At 49.8% G+C, this 19,084-nt stretch overlaps 1 protein-coding gene across 1 annotated transcript in view; it reads left to right on the top strand.

The window, feature by feature from the left end:
• DSCAML1 (DS cell adhesion molecule like 1) overlaps positions 1-19,084 on the top strand; it is a 363,699-nt gene that overhangs the window by 331,873 nt on the left and 12,742 nt on the right. Inside the window, exons 19-21 of the mRNA XM_052652772.1 lie at positions 2,497-2,652; positions 10,542-10,681; positions 17,073-17,226. Of these exons, the coding sequence (XP_052508732.1) occupies positions 2,497-2,652; positions 10,542-10,681; positions 17,073-17,226 (450 nt within the window). The remainder of the gene's footprint in view (positions 1-2,496; positions 2,653-10,541; positions 10,682-17,072; positions 17,227-19,084) is intronic.

The raw sequence follows: 19,084 nt of genomic DNA, 5'->3' as shown, positions 1-19,084 counted from the left end.
ACCAGCTGCCCCTGTTCAGCAAGATGTTGGGCAGTGGCTTAAGGGGTGAGAGGGACACATTGGCTTTTCTGATGGAATGTTTGTGGCCATGTCAGTCAGGAAACAGGTGGTATACTCAAACGGGGCAACTGAGACTTTTATGAAGGCGCTGCGTTCGGAGGAATGTGGAGGGAAGCTGGGGCCCCAGGGACTAGCACCAGCAGGTAGCTGTCACCTCCTAGGACTGAGGGGCAAGAGGAGGAAGCAGGGTCCCTTGGCCAGATGGATGGCGAGGCCTGTGTTCTGTGCAGCTGTGCTGCCCAGGACCTGGAGAAGAGCGGGGAAGCGTGCACAGTGGAGCTGGGGGAAGGAACAGCAGAGGGAGGAGAGCCAAGACAGTGGCCCAGCCCTTTGGGTGCCTTCCCACGGGAGGGGCCAGCGTAGCCCCGCAGACACAGCAGCCCCTGCCCACTGGTGCAGCAGAGCCCTGGACCAGGAAGTCACACAAGCCAGAGGCCCAGCATCCCAAACTGTGGACGCGAGTTTGCCTCACCATATCCTGAGCCTTCTGCCACTGGTCGCCTGGCCCGTTCCTTCTCTCCTGGAGGATCTGGGACTCCAGCTCACAGCCAGCCCCCTGGGCCAGCTGCCCTCCCCGGCCCCCACCCAGGTTCTGGTCTGCACAGAGGCACTGCTGATAGGAATTCTCTCTCCCTGCCACGCCTCCACCTTCTCCTCCAGGAGTGCGGAGGCCGGCAGGTCTTCCCGGGCCTTATGCAATGAGATGGCCTCATCTCATCTGTGCTGAGCCACAAAACGGAAGGGTCCTCATTTTCCAGAACTAGCTCCCCCTTTTCGAACCCTGTGGCTCCCCAGTTCAGCCCTCAGGTGAGGAAGGCATCAGCTACACTAGTCTCCAAAGGCCCCGGAATTGACAGCCAGGCTGCCCTCCTCTTGCGTCTTTCTCTGGCTCTAGTCCTAGACAGGTCCCCTCTGGTTTCTGACCTCCTGGAAAAGGAAAGTCCCACTTCTTGGGCCTCTGAGGCCCTCCTCCACTGACCCAGAGTCCCCTCAGGCTGGGCCTGGAGTCCTCACCCTCTGGACCCTGGCAGACTGTGGCCGTTCTGCGGCTAGGCCCAAGACCAGGCCTCTGCCTGCACCGGGTCCCTCACGAGGCGCCAGGGTGGGTTTGCTGGCACTTGTCTTCCGCATGGCCTGTCCTCAGCTGGTGTCTGGGGCTGTTTTCTAAAAAATCCCAGTAGTCTCAGGGGGACGGTTGTCAGCTCAGGAGCCTCTTTCCTCCTCCTGAGACCCTGGCTGTCCCACGGGATGCTCTCCCTAAGCTCTTCAGCGTCTACAGCAAGTTCTTCGCAGATCAAGGGTGACAGGTCCTCGCTGAGCCCGAGGAAGGCCTGGCCCTCCCGGCCACGGCTGTCACTCCAGCAGCCTCACCTATGTTCTCTCTACAGGTTCTTTGCAGACAAGATGTCCTTGATGTGGGGGGAAGGGAATGGGGACTTAACCGTTTATCCTCTCAAGAGTTCAGGGTGCCAGTCCAGGTATGCCCAGCCTGTCACAGGTCATACCACCTGGATCTGTTGCCTCTGAGAGCCAAGAGCCCGAGGAGGTGTCTACTTCAAGAGCAGTCACAACCTGAAAGTTGAGAGTTATTAATATTTCGGGTGGGAATTTTCAGGACTTCAAGCCTGGGAGATAGCATCTCAAGTAGCCCTGAGAGAACTGCTCCAAGGAGGTGGGGGGAGGTTATATAGAAGTTTTGCCACAAAGGCCAGGTAGTCTGAAGGTCAAAAGTATTTTTGTGAATGAAAGAAAGCCAGACATTCCAAGTTAAGGAATTTAGCCCTTTTCTGTGTATGGGAAGATGCAAGAGTCTGGACTCAGGGAAATCATTCCTTTCATATGCAGCTCACTATCCTGCATTTTTTTACATCCTGAGCTCCTCAGTGTTTACTGTAGGGAATGGCTACAACCTATCTGCCCTGTCACCCAGGTATTCTTCTCTTTCCTGGGTGCCCGTAGGGCTCAGGGACTCAAGGATTTAGAGGGCTAGAATGATGATTGTGAAATCCTTGTTTACTGATATGGCAGGAAATACTCCATTGCTCAGAGGTGCTGGGCAGCCAAGAGAAACAGCTGCCAACTGTCCACCTGGCCAAGGCTCCTTTTGGGTTCAAGTCACTCCTGGGGTCCCTCACATGGAGAGAGGGGTGGGTGGAGGACAGGGAAGTGAGGTTCGGAGAGACAGAGAGGTACAAGTATTTTATAGAGAGAGTATTAAGTTGAATTTGGTACAGGGTTGACTAGGGGCTGAGGAGAGATACAGCCTAGGAGCAGTGTCGCAAGTCTGCAACCATGACCTTGAGGTGAAAGGTCCCCCTCGTTGCCACCACCATGGAGTCAAGGTCCGAGCCCAGGCTGGTGGAGGGGCAGTGGCTGGGGGACCGTGGCCTGGCCTGGCAGCCTGGGCCGCACTCAGAGGATGCTCGTGTCCGGCAGAGTGGGGCGAGATGCAGAACATCACCACGACGCGGGAGCGGGTGGAGCTGCGAGGCATGGAGAAGTTCACCAACTACAGCGTGCAGGTGCTGGCCTACACCCAGGCCGGGGATGGCGTGCGCAGCAGCGTGCTCTACATCCAGACCAAGGAGGACGGTGAGTGCGCTCCTCCCACCCAGCCCCGGCACTCGGGGCCAGCTCCCAGGGCTTGTTGCTCCAGCCTTCCACTGCTCACCCCACCCATAGTTAAGGGGGAGAGCAGAGCCCCGTCCTTTCTCCTATCCCTTAATTCTCTATAGAGTGACTCATTGGAAAAGACCATGATGCTGGCAAAGATTGAAGGCAAAAGGAGAGAGGATGGCAGAGGATGAGATGGTTAGATAGCATCACCAACTCAGTGGACATGAACTTGAGCAAACTCTGGGAGATAGTGAAAGACAAGGAAGCCTGGCATGCTGCAGTCTATGGTGTTTCAAAGCGTCAGACATGACTTAGCAACTGAACAACAAGGGTGACTGAGATTTCTGGGAGCGCTGCTTTGGAAGAGTACAGCTTACCACAGGTGGTGGTGAAGTGCCCCAGGACTCATGCCTAAACACACAAGCCACCATAACCCTTTCCCCCTGCAGCACCGGGGTCAGAGGCTAGATACAGCCTCTCCTCCCACCCCCATCCCAAGAGCATCCTCTTTTTGGCATCTGCTCCCCTGCAGGGTTCAGCATGGTCTTCTCTGGATACAGATGGTTGGGGATGCCGGGAATGGGAACATCACCTGGGTTAGGGACTTGGCGATCATGCTACAGAGGCCCCAGAGTGAGTGGGCCAGGCCCTAGACTCTGATGGGTGTGTGGTTGGGGGGACACTCTCAGGACTGGGATGTGCCTGCATTTGGATCTGTGATCTCAAAGCCCCGCCCCTGGAAGAAAAGGGAGATAAGGAGCCAAACCCCCAGGGTAGAGTGATGCAGCCAGATGGGGAGAGGCTGGGAGCTGAGTCAGCCCAGGAGAGATCAGGTCCAGACAAGGGTCAGACTTCCCACCCAGGTCAGAGTTGTACCCCTCAAGGGGCCTCACTGGGGAGAGGAGGTACCATATGTGACCCTTTGCAGCTCTGGGCTCCTCTTCCACTTCCTTCCTCACCCCACCAACCCCAACACTTAGTCGATTCTAATTCTCCTTAGCCAGGTGCAATGTGGTTAAAGAGTCAATTGATATGACATGCTTGCATCCAGTGGGTGCTTCATAAACAGTAACCAAGGTTGGCATTTTGGTCTCTTTCCAATTCAGCCTTGGTTTTTCAACGGATACAGAGACCTGTGGTCTAGGTCCTATCCAGACAATTTGGCAGAAGGAGCTGGAGGGGTGAGAGGAGTTACAGAGGGGCAACTCAGGCTGGGAGTGATAGTGGACCGCTCCCAGTGCAGACCAGCTTGGTGACTTGGTGACGGGACTAACTGTGATTAATGCTCCCCACTCTCCCTAAGTCCCTCCCTTTCCATCAGATCAGCCCCCTCCCCCCACTTAAGCTCTTAGCAATTAAATATTTACCAACCTGCCTGCCCTACTTTTCCTGTCATTAATCCCCGCATCAAGGTTTCCTGGGACAGCTCCAGGCAGAGCCACCTGCTCTTGTGTGGAGACCTACCGGGGATGGTGCTCGGAGCCTTTCAAGGGCCTCAGGGACACACATACACACTGGCACCTTCTGGCCTCTAGAAATTAACCACCCAGACCTCCAGACTTTCTTGCATCCTATGCTGATGCAAGGGGCTGCCCAGGAGGCTCAGTGGAAAAAGAATCCACCTGCCAATCAAGAGACTTGGGTTCAATCCCCGGGTCAGGAAGATCCCCTGGAGAAGGAAATAGCAACCCACTCTGGTAATCTTGCTTGGGAAATTCCAGGGACAGAGGAGCCTGGTGGGCTATGGTTCATGGGGTTGCGGAAGAGTTGGACATGACTTAGTGACTAAACAACCATGACAATTCCAAAGGCCTGAGTTAGAAGCATCTCCACGTGTTTGACTGACCAAGGTGAGACCCAGGAGGGAACCCGAAGTCGAGGAGCATAACCCTCCCTCCAAGAAGCTGTCCCCCCACCTAGAGCTACCTATGGAGTCACAGGGGCACACACAGTAGGGGCCAGGCTCCTAATGTGGCAGTTTCATGGGGTGGGAGGAGCAGATATGGGTGCCCCAGCCCTGCCACTTGTTGGCAAGTCACTAACCTCTCTGCCCCTCAGTTTCCTCATGATAAAACCTGTCAGCTGGTTCGCCTCCTCTAGATGTAAGAAACAGCCTAACCATAGAATCCTTTCTAAAATGTCAGGTGCTGGCAAATGGTAGTTGGTTTACCCAGAGCTGGCAATGAAATGACTACTCCCGGTGGACCCAGGTGCCCTTGGGGGAAGCCTAAGCCGAAAAGAACCCACTGTCAGATGAGATCTCATCCAGAACAATGGTCATAACTTGACATGTGTGTGATGTGCCATCATAAGCGTGATTTAACTTTCCAGCACCTGGCTTCCCGGGTGGCAAAGAATGGTAATGGTAAAGAATTTGCCTCCCAGTGCAAACACAGGTTTGATTCCTGGGTTGGGAAGATCCCCTGGAGGAGGAAGTGGCAGCCCACTCCAGTATTCTTGCCAGGAGAATCCCATGGACAGAGGAGCCTGGCGGGCTACAGTCCATGGAGTCGCAAAGAGTCAGACACGACTCGCATCTGAGCAGCAGCAGCAACCTTCCAATAGCCCTTTGGGGAGGGTATTATTTCCATTTCAGAGATGAGAAAACGGAGGCCTTGAGAGCTAAAACAACTTGCTGCAGGTCACAAAACTGATGGGTGGCAAAGGAGAGCTTTCCTGCCTCCCCAACCTCTATACTTTCCATCACACCATTTGTGTCAGTTAGGAAGCTTTTGGTTGTGAGTAAGGCAACTGAAAAAAGATTGACGCAATAAGAACATTTATTATCACACATAACAAGAAGTCTCGAGAAGGGCAGCTCTGAGGTTGGGTAACTCACTGGTTCCCATCTTTTCTGCTCTGCCATCCTCAGCCTGTCAGCTGTTCCTCCCATGATTTCAAGATGCCTGCAGCTCCAGGCATCACGCCAGACAAGACAGAGTTCAGAGAGAAGCAGTCTCTTCCTATGGGCGTGCGTCTCTTGGGAGGAAAAGAAACCTTTCCCAGAAACCCCCTCAGCAGACTTATGCTCATTTCCCATCAACAACAGCAGGGCAATATGCCTCTCGCGAAGCCAGCCACTGAGAGGAGAATGGAATTATCATGGCTGACTTACTCTAAGCATGATAAATCCTCTGGTGTGGGTGATGGAGACGGCTTTCTCTGAAGGGTGGAGGAGCACGGGTGACCCAAGCAGGAGCGAGACTCTGTTTGCAAGGATTAGGGGGAAACGATGGCAGAGGAGTAGGCAGGCGAGCGAGCCCACCCCACCTTTGCTGCTCCACCGCCGCCAGGTCCTGCAGTTTGTAGGTAGCAGCCATAGTTATTACTCAGCTGACTTGGAAAGCAGACAGATCCACGTTCTAGTTCCAACTCTGCCATGGCACCTTGGACAAATATCCTAATCAGAAGACACTGCAACTTCCCACACACCACCCCCACCAGGCCCCCTGAGGATTTTGCCAAAGGAAAAAAAAATTGACAGGGAATTTAGAGAAAAGCAAGATAAAATGCAAGCATATCAATTCAAGCTCACTTCTTAAGTCCAGATCTCTCAGTCTGAGCTTGGTTTCAGGCTGGCTTGGCTCTACTCAGTTCTTTAGCTCGAAACCTCTTGCCTGCTGCTCATCTGCCCTGTGAATACCAGACCTATGTATATGGCCTCAGAGTGCAAAGCTGGGTTGGACTTAGGACCACTTTAAAGGTTTGTAACTGAGGAAGAGGCATGAACTAGATGATAACTCTTGTAGAAGCACTGAGGATTGGTCATGGGAAGGGAATAGGGGATAAGGACTGGGTTGGGAGAGGCCTCTTAGAACCTGTGGGCCTCCAGGCAAAGAAAAGGAAGGTGTGTGGAAGGGCAGCAGCAATGAGGATGAAGGGAGGAGGGGCAGGTTTAGGGAAACATATCGAAGGGTTCCACTTCCAGGAATGGTCGAGAGTGTAACTCCAGTCCACTCTCCTCCTTGTTGAGGACACTAGGAAATCTGAATAAAATATTTTTACACACTTGCTTGAAGGTAATCAGAGAGCTGGCAGGAAAGTGAAGAGTTACTGGGCCAGGATCCAGGGGAGAATAGAGACCCAGGAGGTGATCTTGGTATTTGGGACAGCTGCTCCCCTGGGGGATGCTTGCTGAGTCTAGAGGCAGTGACTGAGAAGCTGAGCAGTGCCAGAAAGACATGCACCGGAGGCCAGGGCCTGCTACTGCGCGGGCCCTCCTCTGCTCCCCACCACAGCCTGCTTTGAGCTGAGATTAGGAAGGGCAGAACTCTAAAAGTGGACCAAAAGTAAACAGCTCAGCCTCAGATCCTCTCAGTCCTAGAAATTAGAATGAGGTGACCTCAGGTTGCTAGTGTCCCAGATTGAAGGTGCCTGTTGGACGCAAACATGAATTCTCTCTTTAGGACGATTATATCATCTGAGACCTCAAATTATTTCCACAAACAACTTTGCAAATAGTGTGTCTGGCATACCATAAAAACAATGGGGACAATGTGAATAAACGCCAGCAGAAAAAGACAAAAGCAGCAACTCTGCAAGAGTTCCAGGTGGGTTTCATTAAATTTTAAGAGCATTGGAGGCTGTGAAGTTAAAAAATCTAGAAACAAAAACTACTAATGTCTGAAATTAAGAACTCACTAGATGGGCTTAATAACAAATTAGACACAGCTGAAGAGATAACTAGTGAACTAGAAGACAGGTCAGAAGATAATATCAAATGAAGCACAAAAGGACGAATGAATGGAAAACAAAAGAGCAAATAAGACATAGAGCAATGACTTCCAAACTTTACTGTGCATACAAATCACTTGAGGAATCATGTTAAAATTTAGATTCTGATTTAGTGGGTCTAGGGTGCAACCTGAGATTTTGCATTTCTAACATGCTCCCAGGCGACACTGCTGCTAATCCATGGACCACATTCTGAATATCAAGGACACAGAAGATGTGAGAAGATAGCCCAAAGAGGATAAAGAAAATGGACAAGAAGATAAAGTGTCTGCAAACTTTTCAAAGCTGTGAACGATATCAAGCCCAAATGCAAGAAGCTCTACCACCTTCACAAGGAATAACTTAAAGTCCACACCTAGGCTTATCATAATAAAACTACTGAAAAATAAACAAATAGAGAAAAATCTTAAAAGCCACCAGAGGATGAAAAAACCAGTTACCTTCAAAGGAGCAAAAATAAGACTGTCCGCTAACTTATCAGAAACAGCGGAAGCCAGCAAACAACACAATGAGATATTTAAAGTATGTATGAAAAAAAAAAGTAGTTATCAACCTGTGACTTTATACCTTTTAAAAATATTTTTCAAGATTAAGGTGAAATCAAGACATTTTCAGACAAACAAAAACTGAGAGAACTTATCACCAACATAGCTGCCCTGAAAGAAATACTAAAGGGTATTCTTTAACTAGAAGGAAAAGGATCCCAGACAGAAGCTCAGTGATGTGAGAAGAAAGGAAAGAAGAGCAATTAATGGTGGATATATGGGTAAATTGAAATCAATATTGATTGCATAAAATGATGATGATGTAATTACCTTGAAAGGGGTGTCCAAATATTTACAGAATTAAAATATATAACAATGGCATGTAAATTGAGAGACAGTAAATGGAAATTCCAAGTCCTTGCATTATCTGAGAAGAAAAGCGGCAGTTACTAGACTTTGGTAAGTCAGAGACTCACATAATCTAAAAGTTATGGAAGAGTGCATAATAGCAAATAGAAGGGGGAAACAGAGTTTCTTTTAATGCACAGTCCAAAGGAGGGCACAAAGGACAGTAGAAAGGAAAACAGTAGGTGGGCAAGGAGATCCAACCAGTCCATTCTGAAGGAGATCAGCCCTGGGATTTCTTTGGAAGGACTGATGCTAAAGCTGAAGCTCCAGTACTTTGGCCACCTCATGCGAAGAGCTGACTCATTGGAAAAGACTCTGATGCTGGGAGGGATTGGGGGCAGGAGGAGACGGGGACGACAGAGGATGAGATGGCTGGATGGCATCACTGACTCGATGGATGTGAGTCTGAGTGAACTCCGGGAGATGGTGACGGACAGGGAGGCCTGGCGTGCTGCGATTCATGGGGTCGCAAAGAGTCGGACACAACTGAGCAACTGAACTGAACTGAACTGGGACAAATAGAAAATAGTCAGTAAGGTGGGATAGTTAAACCCAAATGTATCAGTAGTAAGATAAATTGGCTAAATTCTCCAGTTAAAAGATAAAGATTGCCAGACTGGCTAGCAGTTTAGCAAAACTCAAATATGTGCTGTTTTTAGGAGACATCAAAACATAAAGGTGTAGAAAAGTTAAGCATGGAAAAAGGTAAAAGATGTACTATACAAAACTAAGAGAAAACTGGAATATTAATATCAGATATAGTATGCTTTAAGGCAAAAATCATTCTTAGAAGGACACTTTTGTTACGATAAAAGACTTAATTTACCAGGCAAATAAAACAGTTGTAAATTTTTACGAACCTAATAACATAACCTCAAAATACACAAAAACAAAACCCAACAGAACAACAAGGATAAATAGATAAATCTACAATCACGGTGGGAGATTCCAACATATTTCTGTTAATAACTGGTAAGAAGTGTGCAAGGACAGAGAAGACTTGAACAGGGCAGGTGCCCCAGTGGCCATCCATAGACACCCACCCCCTGCGTCCCAAAACAGCAGAGACCTCTAGCAGAAGTAAATGGCAAGGCTGTAGTAGTGAGGAACGGCAGAGTCAAGGATGACTGCCAGCTTCTGGGCTCAGGCACCTGGATCGATGATACTGTTTCTAATTATTTTATTTAACCTAGAATTGTTGACCACTTATTAGCTTTTTTAAAAATTGTGGTAGGTGTTAAAAGCTGAGAGTGCAGGAAGGGAGTGCAAAAGTACTAACTGTTACGATTTATTGAGTCTCTTCTGTGTTAGGCACCCTGCCAGGTGCTTTATCTTAATTAGCACTGATTCTCACTACAAACCTTTAATGTGGTTGTTATGTCCATATAGATGGAGAAACTGAGGCTCAGAGAGATAAAATAAGTTGAATAGGATACCATCACAACCTTCAAAGGAGCATGAAAGCTCCCAGGAGAGAAGACAAGTTACAGCAATACAAGGAAAAGATGAAGGAGAGTATGGGCTGGAAACAGGATGCTGCTAGGCTCCAGGCCCTGGGGTCCCAGCCAGGCCAGGCAGGCCCAGCACGGGAGCAAGGGGAGGTCACATGGCTCAGATCCATATGGCTCAGATCCACTTGGGATGGGTTTCTCAGCCAATTCTAAAGTAGATTTTCCCTCCTGAAAAGAGAAGGAGCCTGCCTAGCACCCCAAGGGCAGTATCCCGAGTACATGGCAGGAAGCATAGTCACCCACTGGCTGACCACTGACCTTTGACCCTCAGGAGGAGGCCTGCTGTGTGAGTCTCTAGAGTCCCCAGCCTCAAGGAGCTCACAGGCCAAAAAGAGCAAAGTGACCAGTATATCTGGGCTACATAGAAGCTTAGTTAGTAGAGCATTGGCTAGGGGATCAGGTTCGGACCACTGGGATCAAGATGAATTCCTTATGGGCTCTGTTTCTTTCCTGTGTATCTTAAGTTCTTGGTTCTGGCCAAAGAGTTCTGCAGCTGGCCACTCCCAATACCTCCATCTCAGAGATTTTGTTCCAAGCGCCTAATGATCACCTTTATCCTCTCACCTGTTTGCCATGCTAGAACCTCCTCCTTTAAACCAGAGCTCAAAAATGCCTCCTTTAGGGAGCTCTCCCAGATTAATCTGCCTTACTCTCTCCACCTTGTCATTGTTTCCTAAAGGCTTTGTTCCTCCATTTGCTAAACTGACCCCACCTTCCCCTTGCTCAGTTCCAGGTCCCCCCGCGGGCATCAAGGCTGTTCCTTCATCCGCCAGCAGTGTGGTCGTGTCGTGGCTCCCCCCAACCAAGCCCAACGGGGTGATCCGCAAGTACACCATCTTCTGCTCCAGCCCCGGGTCTGGCCAGCCGGTAAGTAGGCCCAGGGCTGAATGTTGAGCAGGGCAGGGGAAAAGGAAAGTACCCTATAGATCAGCTGCTTCTGGGCCAAATCCTGGGGCTGCTTATATCTGTGTTTTGACTTGATTCATGGATAAGAATGGGCACCGGTCACCCAAGAGTGGTTGAAGCCTTACCCAAGTCCATCTTGGGTCAGTCCTCCGTTCCAGGGACTGCAAGATTATCGCAAGCCTATTTGAGCAGGGGTCTCCTTCAGGCAGGTGGGAGAGGGAGGACAGGGCCTCAGCTCTTCTGGTCTGGCTGACCAAGGAAGCTCCTAGCAGATCCCAGAGCTCTGGACTGAGCACTCACTAGCCCATGGCTTTTGGAGGTGACTCAGCTTTTCAGCATGGCCAGTCTGGGCTTAGAGGGCTGCTGAAGGTCTGCCCCAAGTGGCCCCCTCAGCATGGATCCAGTTAAAGAGGGGAAAAGACGGGGGACAGCTGGGGGAAGACCAGGGCATCTCTCTCTGGGTGCTGCCTTCCCAAACCTGGGAGTTTAAAGTAAGGAGCCTCCTGGCACTGGGGCACAGTGCAGGGGGCTGGCCCCTGCCCTCCACCAAGGGCTGCTAAGAGGGAGGAGAGGATGAGGGCAGGTTCTCATCCAGGTTCTCATCTCATGCAGGTGGCCATGCACCCACAGCCCATAACAGGCATCTTCCCCTCTGCCCCTTTCCTTATCTCCAGCCACCCAGTCACAGAGTTCTGCTGGTGGCTGATCTGTAGTATACCTGTTCTAGTTGTGAGAGCAAGTGCAAAGAAACACGTGCCCTTGGGATGCTTCCAGGCTAGTGAGAGGAGCAGAGGGGATGCTCCCGGGGGCGGGGGCGTGAGTACTGTTGAGAGATGTACTCAGGATGGGGGAGATCAGGGAGCAGGAGAAGGCCGGCTTCTCTCTCCTTCAGCAACTAGTGATGTGACGGCAGCCCCAGCACCTGCAGACAAGCTTCTGACAGCCCAGAAAGCTGCCCTGAAATTGCTCGGTAATTGTGTCATCATCTCGTCCCCCGCTCTCCGCTTTCCTGTGGTCTTTCTGAATTACCCTCTGAGCCATAGGCAGCCCCACTCCTCGCCAGTGAGGCCATAGCTCTATTCCCAGAGGAGAAGCCCAGTAATGTCTTTTCAGTGACTCCGCCCCCTCCTCTCCATCCTCACCGTCACTATTTCACATGCAGGAAAGTACGCATATGATGACTGTACAGCTCCATGAATTTTCATAGCACTTCCAGGCACTGAGTGGGGGGATTCCCAGAGCAGGAAATAGGGCAACACCCCAGAAGGTCACCACCCTCCCCCTACAGGTATAACCATCATCCTGACTTCAGATGAATACGATATGAAGTACAAATACACAATATATATGGGCTTCCCAGTTGGCTTCGTGGGTAAAGAATCTGCCTGCAATGCAGATTTGGTTTTGATCCCTGGGTCAGGAATATCCCCTGGAGCAGGATATGGAAACTCATTCCAATACTCTTGCCTGGAGAATCCCATGGACAGAGGAGCCTGGCAGGCTCCAGTCCATGGGGTCTCAAAGTGTTGGACATGACTGAAGAGACTGAGCATGCATGGATGCATGCATTATATATATATATATATAATGCATGCATTATGTGTATGCATGCATGCATTATATGTATGTATACATGTGTGCGTTATATGTGTTTACATTCATGCATTATATGTGTGTACATGCATGCATTATGTGTGTATACATGCGTGCATTTTATGTGTGTATACATGCATGCATTATATATATATATATATATATATATATATATATATATATATATATATATATGCTGCTGCTAAGTTGCTTCAGTTGTGTCTGACTCTGTGCGACCCAATAGATGACCTCCCACCAGGCTCCCCCGTCCCTGGGATTTTATATATATATATAAAATCTGCCTGACTTCTTTGACCCAACATTAGTTTGAATTTGTGAATTTCATCCATATTGTTGTGTGTGGTTAGAGATTATTCACTCTCACTTCTGTATAGTTTTCGATTACATGTATATATCTCAGTTTATTTATAATTCTCCACTGACAGGTATTTGAATAGTTTTCCATTTGGGGCTACTGCAGTTGGTGCTATTGTGAACTCCGTGTCTCTTGGTGCTCTGGTGTATATATTCCTGTTGGGCCTGTGAAAGGAACTGCTGGGTCATGGGGTCTGCAGATGTTAGGTTAAAAACTGTCATTGTTGGGGGGTGTGTGTGACAATTTTCCAGTTAACGTGTTCAGCTGTGTTTTCTGCCCCTCTTTGCCCCCTCCCCCTGCCCCTCCCCTCAGTACACACATACCTTCCAGGATCTTTTTACACTAGGCTGGTCACCATTCTGGACACCTGCTCTGCCTTTCACACCCCTGCACCTCTGCCCCTACTGATCCTACCAGCCACAGCATGTTCTTCATCCTCCAGCACACGCTGAATGTGTTAAACGGCAGTTGCCCGCTCACTCACCTGTCTCCCGCACTGGTCTGCGGGGCCCTGTGAGGACAAGGGTGGCATCTTTTCATCTTCAGGTCCCCAGCCATAGAACACTGTGCCTGGAACATCCTTGTCCAGGACATACATTTGATGAATGAATTGCTAGCAGCCTAGCAATGGTGAAGTCTTAGACACTGGGCAAATTTCCCTCCATAAAGTGATGAGAGGGTGGGAACTCCTTCTCTAGCTTGGGTCTGTACACGCATTACCTCCTCTGATAATGAAGTCTTTCAAAGGGATTGGTGTCTGGGAGCAGAGCGTCCTCGTTAACTCAGTCTCCAGGAGCCCCAGTCCACTGGTGGGGGACACCTCTCCCAGGCTCCAGAGCAGAGCCCCTGGTCCCCATGCCCTCCTCCTGCTACTGCAGACCTGGGGACCCTCCCTCCTTCCCCTTCATGTCCCAAGTGTGGAGGAACCACCTCTCTCCTGCGGGTGGGGGGCAGATGTGCTGGCGTGATGAGAACTCAGTTCAGCCATGTTGCAAAGCAAGGACTGGGCTGAACAAGGAGCCAGGGGACCTAACCACCACCTGTGGTTATGGGATGCGATCATTTTACAGAAATATACTCCAGGTTCCAAGCAACTGCATCACAAATTCATTTATGAAAGAGCTCCAGGATTGAGGACGCACTCACGTACATGGGATGAAGCAAGACTGTGGGAATGATTGTGGGATGAGAGGCAGATGCACGTGTGTCTGAGTCTGAGTGTGTGCATACATACTGGAATGCGTGACCTTGTGTGTGCAGAATTCTCAGAATAGATGTGGGAAACTGCATAAGGTGCAAGATACCAGGAATTACACCCTGGGGCTGGCTAAGGCTAGCCAGAGCTGCATTGAGTCCTGTTAGAAATGTTTCCAGTTTAATACATTTGCTGTTTTTCTCTGATTATCAAAATAATACAATTTTATTGTAGAAAATTCTATAAACATATAGAAGAATAGAGAAGAAAATAAAAATGACTTGCATTCTCACTCTCTAAAGATAACCACTGGCAGTGTGTTGGGGTATAATCTTCCAATCCTTGACCTGCACGTACACTATGGTTTTGTTTTGGTTTTTATAAAATTAAGATAAAAATTTATAAAATGTTATATAATCTCCATTTTTCATGTAGTATATGTAGGCACTTTTCTACACCATTAAATATTCTTTTTATTGAAATAGAGTTGACATCATATATTCTTTTAAAATATTATCTTGAGTGCCTGTATATACATAATCTATTTAACCAGTCCCTGAATTGTTCTATATGTAATCTAATTTCAGTTTTTTACCATTATAAATAATTTTTCATGGAGAATTCTTCATAAAAGTCTTTATGCTCATTGTTTTATTATTTTCTCAGTATAAATTTTTATAGGAATCCATAGATCACAAAAAGTATAAATATTTTTGAGGTTTGCATGCACATTTGCAAACTACTCTTCAGAAAGTTTGTACCAACTTACACTTCCACCAGCATTATGAGTAGCATATATTTTTCCCTTGTGCACATGCCTATATAAGATATTATATATTTTTCATTTTCTGTCAGTTGGATTCTTAACTAGTTAGGTTGATTATTGCTGTGTGTTATGTGATTTTTGGCTTTTTGCATCTTTGGATCATTGTCAATTCATGTCCTTTCTACATTTTTTATTTGGGTAGATCATGGTTTTCTTCTTATTGATTTGTAAGTGCTCTTTCCATATTAAAGATAATAACCATTTTTGCTCATATAGGTTGCAGGTGTTTACCAGCTCATTGCCTGCCTTTTTATTCTAGTTTTTATTATGCCATAGGTTTTCTTTTCATATAATTCAAATTTATAAATCATTTCTAGTTGACTTTTCTATTTGTGACTTTCTATTTTTTTATTTTTTGATTAGAAAGGTGGGTAAATAATTAATCTATAGTTTCTCCTTGCATAGGTTTACCTTTTTTTTTTTTTTAACCTTTTACCTTTGATTACTGTGATTTTATTTTGGAGTGTAGTTGTATGTTTTTGAAAGTGATTTCAGGAGATTAGGGGGGTTAAAAGGAAATTCAGGTGAAAAGGAAGGCACCCAGGACCTGGGTAAGATGCTAATACCTTCAAGGGGAAGCCAAAGCTTTCCTGCCCTGTGTAGACACAAATGTACAGTCAGGTACACGCTGACAGACACAAGCAAGTATACTTAACTTTTCTCTACACATGCACACACACTTCCACCCTCACAGAAACACATGCCCCCATTTACAAAGGAGAAGAACATGTCCCCACTTACAAAGGACTTGCACACCCCTTGCCTCAGGTGTCCTCACTGTGACCAGTCAGAGCAGGCGGAGCTGGATTGCTTCCTTAGTTTGCAGGAGAGAAAACTGAGGCCCTAGGAACCATGAGAGACACTGTGGTCCATACGGTAAGAAAGGCAGGCAGGCGTCAAAGCCGCCTTATTGCCCTGCCTCGTGCTCAGATATGACCTGCAGATACCCACACGGTCCCCGAGCGCTGCACCCCGAAAGGACGTCCCAGCTACCAGGGCTCAAGGTGGCTTTCAGGGAGCTCCTGGGCCCAAGGCCAGCTCCCCACAAGAGAGGCAGCAGGAGGGGTCTGCCAGGGAGCTCTGTGTGTGTGGTGGGGATGCCTGTGCCCTCTCCTGAGCATCTTCTTACAGATGGTCTGGGACCAGAAAGGATGTTTTCTCCTGTTACAAGTCACTGGGCCCCTCAGCCCTCCCATGGGTGGCAAAGAATGTCCCTCTGTGACCCCATGTCTGTCTGGAGATCTGTCCCTCAACATGTGCTTGAATGTGTCTACACGTCCGTGTGCATGAGAGTGTGTGCATGGGGGCATGTGTGTGCAACATCCCCTGACTGCAAAAATAACTAATTATTAGCTCCCTCTGGCCTCGGGGCCCCCCATCTGTTCCAGGGGCTGCTCCCCCTCCCTAGACTTCCGCCCTGATTTCAAAGAGGCCCTGGTGCTGTCCTGCTTTCCCTTCCCCGCGGCTGACCAAAAAATAAAATGAAATGAAAGTCAGCCCCATCCCGCCTGCACCAGGGAAGGGGCTGACAGGAGGTCTGCAAACTAGCGCTTATCAAAAGCTCCTTCTCAAATTCATTTCAATATCTGAGCCTCTGGTTTCCAAGGCAACATAATCTTTTCATCAAAGCAACTGGTAAAACCACTGGGATCCGATATTGTTTTGTTGGCAACTTGTCAAAACTGTCATTTGGTTAAAAAAATTTTTATAGATTTATATAACCTACAAATATATACAGTGATCTATACCACTAATAATCATTAATAAAGTGCTGCCCCATGAAGCTCTCATAGTTCTCTCTCCCTCCCCTTCCTCCCCCAGAATGGAGGGGGGGTGGCGATAACAGGTGGCAGGAATGAAGGAGACATTAGGCAGTAGGGCCGAGAGGTGACTCTGAGTGGGGACAGGCTGGGGGAGCCTGTCTACAACCCTAATAAGGCAAACACAGTCATTTAGCTTCTTCTCAGAGACTCCCTTTTCTCAGGCTTTTCCTGGGACTGCACCCCCACCCTCCATTCTCCCTTCGCCTGTCTCCCGCCATCTCTCACCCACCGGAAACACTCACATTTCCTGGCCTGAAGCCATCGCAGCCAGCGACTGGATCAGTCCAAGAGGCGAACTGAAACTGACCCAGCAAACCACCAGAGCCGGCCCATCAGTGCCCAGGGCCGAGCCCAGGGCCAAGTCCAGGGCAAGCTGTTCAGTGTTGCTCCAAAATCAGAAAGGGCCAACTAGGCAGGATCCTGTCTCCACCGCCCATCTCCCTGGCCATCGCCCCCACTGAGCCCAGGGCCCCCAGGAAGGATGGAGGTGGAGACCCAGGGACCTTGGCTCTTAGTACGCGTTCGCCTCTGCCCTGCAGGCGCCCAGCGAGTATGAGACGAGTCCGGAGCAGCTCTTCTACCGGATCGCCCACCTAAACCGCGGGCAGCAGTACCTGCTGTGGGTGGCCGCCGTCACCTCCGCCGGCCGGGGCAACAGCAGCGAGAAGGTGACCATCGAGCCTGCTGGCAAGGGTGAGCAGCCTGGGGTGGGGGCTGAGGGCAGAAACAGCCAGAAGGCCCCTTCTAGAATGACGGTTCTCCCCAACACGAGTAGTCTCCCTCCATCCTGTCTGTGGCCTGGCTGTAAGGAGCTGGCTGGCCGCCTGCCTCCCTCCTGCACCCACCAAGACTGGGCCTCTGCTGCCCCCTGACTCCCAGAAAGGCTCACAACAGGCTCGAGGCCACGCCACTAGTCAGGGCGCCCAGCAGAATGTACCCTGGTCCCCCACTCCAGACTCTTCTCTGGGGGTGAAAGAAAGGGGTGTTAGCCCTACCCCCAGCTCAGCTCCTCCAGAGGGGACGGAGGTGGGGTATGCTGCTTCCATGGAGCAGAGGGCTGCAAAGACAGCCCCCTTGTTCCAAAGCCTGGTCATCAGGCTGACATGAGCCCACTGATCACAGACGTTACAGAGGGCATGCCTCGAAACAGGCTGTGGGCTGGTTGGGGTGCATGGGGTGAATAAGAACATGATTGCTCTCAAGCGTGCCCCACTGAACCCCTGACCTGGGCATAAGTGTGGCATGGGGGCATGTGTACCCCTACTCTACAGGCAGTGATAGTTCTGAGGCCTCAACCCAAGACCAAGACAGAGGCCACCTCACAGAGCTGCCAGGCTCCCCCATGCCAACCCTGGGGCACTGGATTTAGCCACACAAGCCTGACACTTCCAGCTTCTACCTTGACTCTGGGCCTCCCTGGGCCCTCCCTCCTGGCCCTGCCTCCTCCCACAGCCACCTGTGTCTATAACCTTGAGACCCCAAGCCTAGGACTGAGACGGCTGGCGCCTGCCTCAGCCCAGCCCCACTCCTGGGGTAACCAGCTTCCTCTGGATGAGATACAAGAGGCGTCAGCCCTCCCTGCCTCAGACTCAGAGTCAGCGGGCACTGAACGGAGGGCCTGCAGCTGCCCTGACGCGAGGGTTGTCATCCCATTTTCCAGGAGACACTCTGAGGCAGAGTGGCACAGCCCTCAAACACAGCAGAGTGGTGGGCCAGCCCTTCTGGCTCCAATCTGGGGGCTCTTTCTACAAAGCCTCAAGTTTCCTCCCTCCCCTGACCCCTCCTCCCAGTGGTGCTGCCAGCCCCTTCTCCTGAACTTATCTCCTTCCAGGAGGGAAAGGACCTGGGACCCCCCGCCCCAACAGACACACACACAGACACAGACACAGACACACACACACACCCCCCACTGAGAGGTCCCAGGACCAACCCCAGCCACAGGGCAGAACTGGCTCTAGAGCAGTGTCTCTAGAGCGCCATCAAACATCCTTGGCAGGCAGCCGGGGGTTCTTCTAAAACTCCACTTTGAATGTGTCGCTACTTCCTTGTGACGTTAGGAGGAAGCTCAGCCTCCTCGAGGTGCCAGCAGAGCCCCAGAAGCTTCTCCTCCCGCTCACTGCTCCGACCCCTACTCTGCTGCCCTCTCTTCACTCACCCTGGGCTTGGGTCACCCCGGAGGCCGGAGCTCCTCCCACTATCATGGGTTTCAGGCCCCCATGCCTCTCTCATTTCTGTTCCCCCTTCCGACACACCTTCCTTCTCTGCTTACAGTCCATTAACAATGTTGTGATAGTTTCAGGTGGACAGCAAGGTGACCCAGCCAAATATATACATGTATCCATTCTCCACCAAACTCCCTTCCTATCCAGGCTGCCACATAACACTGACCAGAGTTCCCTGTGCTATACAGTAGGTCCTTGGTGGTTATCCATTTTAAATACAGCGGTGTGTACATGTTGATCCCAAATTCCCTGACTATCCCTTCCCCCAATTCTTATCCCCTGGTAGCTAGTGAATTCCTTCTTTGCCTTCAAGATTCAAGTCCAAGCTT

Source organism: Budorcas taxicolor, chromosome 15 (genome assembly GCF_023091745.1).
Source record: "Budorcas taxicolor isolate Tak-1 chromosome 15, Takin1.1, whole genome shotgun sequence".
In the NCBI taxonomy this organism is placed as follows: domain Eukaryota; kingdom Metazoa; phylum Chordata; class Mammalia; order Artiodactyla; family Bovidae; genus Budorcas; species Budorcas taxicolor.
This window is presented reverse-complemented; position numbering and strand designations above follow the sequence as displayed.